Source organism: Aphanomyces invadans (genome assembly GCF_000520115.1).
Source record: "Aphanomyces invadans strain NJM9701 unplaced genomic scaffold supercont1.75, whole genome shotgun sequence".
NCBI lineage: Eukaryota > Oomycota > Saprolegniomycetes > Saprolegniales > Verrucalvaceae > Aphanomyces > Aphanomyces invadans.
The window spans coordinates 60533-64349 of record NW_008580220.1 but is presented as its reverse complement, the minus strand read 5'-3'; the positions used below and the strand labels follow the sequence as shown (position 1 = coordinate 64349).

Here is a 3817-nt window from a genome sequence, read left to right as displayed (position 1 = left end):
CACTTAGGCGACTTCGGTTTTTCTTCTTCGATCTTCGGTTTCTTGTGAAGCACCCCGCGTTCCAATAGGCAACGCAGGCACCACTTCGTGATATGAATGAAAACTGACCGATGTTAACCACCAGTAACTACACAGTCCTCGAAGTCAGGTCCACGGCAGCCAGCCGTCGCAAATCCTAACACTATTAAGCGCAAAGCCGCCTTGGTAAATCGCAAGACGAATTGACGCACTTTCAAATCCGCGGAACACTTCCCCCAACAAATTGTGGCCAAGCGAGGCCTCGTGGTCTTCGCGCATCGCTTGAATGACTTCATCGCTGGCGTGCTTCAAGATCCAACGACGAAGAACGATAGGAATGCCTTCGTACAATTGCGCGTTGGGCTCCCAAGACGATTCGAGTACGTCGAAGCCCTTCCACTTCACAAGCACCTCAGACTTGCCGTCGATGCTGATATATGTCTTCAACGAAAACCCATTCGACGCCGAATGTGACATACTCTAGTAGGTCGTCTGTGACGTCAACGACGCATCGCAGAAAAGTTTCAGCCGGCTGGCGTGGTGCACCGATGTTGCATACGGTTCAAAGTCTGTTGAACCTCCATAAAGTAATCGGAATCAACCGTAGAAACGCGATAGGGGGCCTTCCAGTTGAGGGCCAAGTGTTGGGGAATTTGACGACCTTCTCGACTAATTTGGCAATCTTGACATGCGATACTTTGACGTGACGATTGCGCGCCTGCTAGCACAACTTTACACTTCTGACCGCCACTTCGCGGTGAATATTATCCATTTGCGCAAGTCGCTCAGATACTTGAGTCGCGAATTCTTCAGCCAATCCACGGTCAGAACTTCCTTCGTCCTTGTCTGTTCGAGCCCAGACAATGGCGTAGTTGACGGCAGCTCTTGATATGCCGTCATCGGAGCAACGCCATCAAGCCGGTCGGCTGACTGATGATTCAATGCGCTCTGCACGAGCATCAGTACACAGTACCACTCGTCTGGACGGAATTTCATCTCGCTGGTTAGGGTCTTCAATCCTCGCAAAATCAAATTGCTCACCATTCCGACCGTACCATTTGCCCATAGTGTATACGACGCTGTGATGTGATGATGGGCACCAAGCACTTCTTGATATTGCTCACGACTTCGTTCTTGACTTGGGTCCCTCATCGGACACCCATGTGGACACAGTCCCATTTATCGCAAACCAGTCCACGAATGCACTTGCCCTGCTATCTGCATCAGCCGTTGCTAACTGAAAAAGGCGAAAAATCCACTCAGGTTGTCCTTGACGACCAGCACATTCTTCCAGCTGTTAGCAGGTTGAGGCAGCTTCAACCTATCGAAATGGAAGATTTCGTTCGGGCGATCAGTGTGCAAAGCCTTGGCACCATCGTACCATCCACACAAAGGCAATGCAAGCAACTGCCCACGAATGACTCGACATTCTTGTTTTTCTTGATGTTGACCCAAGGAAAGCGTCCAACAACGCCTTGTATTGTCATGTTCACTCTACGATTTCCGCTTGCCCCTTGATGCGCAATGATGCATTCACGTTGCTGTCGATCGACAGCAGTTTGCGGGATTCATATGTTTCCTTCAGCGGACAGGAAATATCCATCGCTCCACGTCACGCTGTCTTGTACGGCATCTTCACCAGTGACTTCCATGGCCGCTTTCTGGACTTCCAAAATCATCGCCGCCGTCGGCCAGGTAAATCCTTGTCGTGTAAAGGCGACACAATGACGAGTTGTCGCATCCTTGAAACTTACATAGTCAACTGGGTTGCACCCCAACGACTCAACACGTCAGCCCAAATGTTGGTTTCTCCCGCCATATGCTCGAGCATGTAGGGAAATGTTACCATAAACATGGCCCACCGCTGTAACTTGACGTCTTGAAACCGGGTCATATTGGTGTTGTAACCCAGCGGTTTAAAGATGTACACCAGGTCTGTGGTCCGTAAAAGACGGAATCTTGCTGCCGGAGCACAGATCCTTGAGTCGTTTGCACGATTCAACGATTGCGAATGCCTCTTTCCCCGCATTCGACCAACGAGCCATCGCTTCGCCGAATCCACCTCCCAGAAACGCCAACGACTGGAGGTCCCATATCTTCAGGTGGGATTTGGTCGCATGCCCCACTCCAATGCGTCACGCTCGCATCTGTGTAAAGGCAATAATTTTGCTTTCCGATGAATGAGACAACGGCATAATTTGTTGCAGCGTTTTCTTGACTGCAGCAAAGCACTCGTCGTGTTCGTCCACCCACCAACAGCGCCAGCAGCTTGTCGATGTTGTCGGCATTTCCCAAAATGTCGTCGAGCCAACCTAATCCCCGGCGAACAGTAACTCGCCGAACATTTCATTGATGACGACCTGGCAGCAGGCCACAGCGTCCGTCTGCCTCATCAGGATTTGTGTCGGCATGTATACGCTAAAATACCTGTTCGACAACGACGCCTGAGGAAACACAAATTCACTGGCAGAAGTAATGTGCGTTGTTGTCCTGACCACCCTCAGATACTCTTCGTAGAAATGCAAACGCACAAACATGGATATGATGACTCGTTCAGCAGATCATACACTTTACACTCCTGCACCACCTTTGCCTTCTTGTGCCAACGGAGACGAACTGAGACAAATTTATCTCCATCCATTTCGCCAAATTTCGCCAAACGAAATGTTGGACCAGCGAAGTGCAAGAGCCTCTCCAATGCGGAAACAACCGAGAAAACTCGCGGAAAACAGATATCGCAACATGCATGTTGTGAGCTGGTCCATAGTAGCGAACGCGTTCATGAGTTGAGAGAGGTCGTGAACAGAGCCATTGGGTGAGCTTTGCGCTCCTCTTCGAGATTGTTTTGACGGCAATACTTGTTGCGATCATCGAATCAAACCGCGTGGATGTCACATGTCGACAAGAATCCAGATTACGAAAAAGAATTGACATCATTGAATTATTGTAGGTCACATACATATATCATGTACAAGAGCGACCGACGAGGATGTGGCTCCTTCATGGATCGTAATGACACGACGGATGTGGAGTTTCTAGGAGCTCATAACTCGATCATAATCTCATTCTACAATTTACCTCACCTCGCTAAGTCCATACCTACCACGCTTCCTCCAGTGCCAAGTAGTTGCTACATTTGGTAGCACTTCTTGGTTGAAAACAATCTCGGGCTGCCCCTTGTCCCTTGCTGTCCCTATATCCGACTGTCTTTCTGAGCATATGTGGTCATGAAACGTAGCATCACGCAATTCCTCCATAGATTGGACTGGTCTTAATCTCTTCGGAGTTGTTCCGCAATCGTCGTAAGGAGTAGATATTGCAGCTGAGATTCCGAATCCATATACAGTCTTAAATAAATCGGTTGATTACGCGTAACAAAACGCGAGTCCCTGAGGTTCTATGCATAACTAATATCGCCGACCTTTTCCCAGCCTATTATGCCGACACCGTGCGTATATTACGCCAAGACCTCTACCTGTTATCCACCAATCAGCGAAAAATTATAAACAGGCTTCGCCAACCTATCCCCGAAGCAAGGCACAGACGCACGAAATAGCCTGCAATTTATCACAGACCTGGCTATTCAGGAAAAGGATTGCATCGAATCCGTAATTCTTGCAACTACCGACAGCGAGCGAGCGAAAACGAAAGAAAGGAAAAGTAGAAATTAAGAAGGTGAGTAAAAAGCGAAAGAGGAAAAAGGAAAACAAAGGAACGAACAATAAAACAAAAGAGAGAGAGAAAAGAATACGACGAACATGGAACAAATACTTCAAACTTTGCTGCAACAAACTGAACG

General features: G+C 48.5%; 2 protein-coding genes across 2 annotated transcripts; both read right to left on the bottom strand.

Annotated features, from left to right (window-relative positions):
• Positions 1-3: 3 nt before the first annotated feature.
• On the bottom strand, positions 4-495 carry H310_14568 (hypothetical protein; the record flags this gene model as incomplete). The annotated part of the gene is made up of 2 exons (XM_008882449.1): positions 4-83; positions 231-495. The coding sequence occupies 2 exons, from the start codon at positions 493-495 to the stop codon at positions 4-6; spliced, it is 345 nt and encodes a 114-aa protein (XP_008880671.1).
• Positions 496-1507: 1012 nt separating this feature from the next.
• Positions 1508-1697, bottom strand: H310_14567 (hypothetical protein; the record flags this gene model as incomplete). The annotated part of the gene is made up of 2 exons (XM_008882448.1): positions 1508-1597; positions 1647-1697. 2 exons carry the CDS (start codon positions 1695-1697, stop codon positions 1508-1510), a joined length of 141 nt encoding a protein of 46 aa, XP_008880670.1.
• Between the last annotated feature and the right edge of the window lie 2120 nt (positions 1698-3817).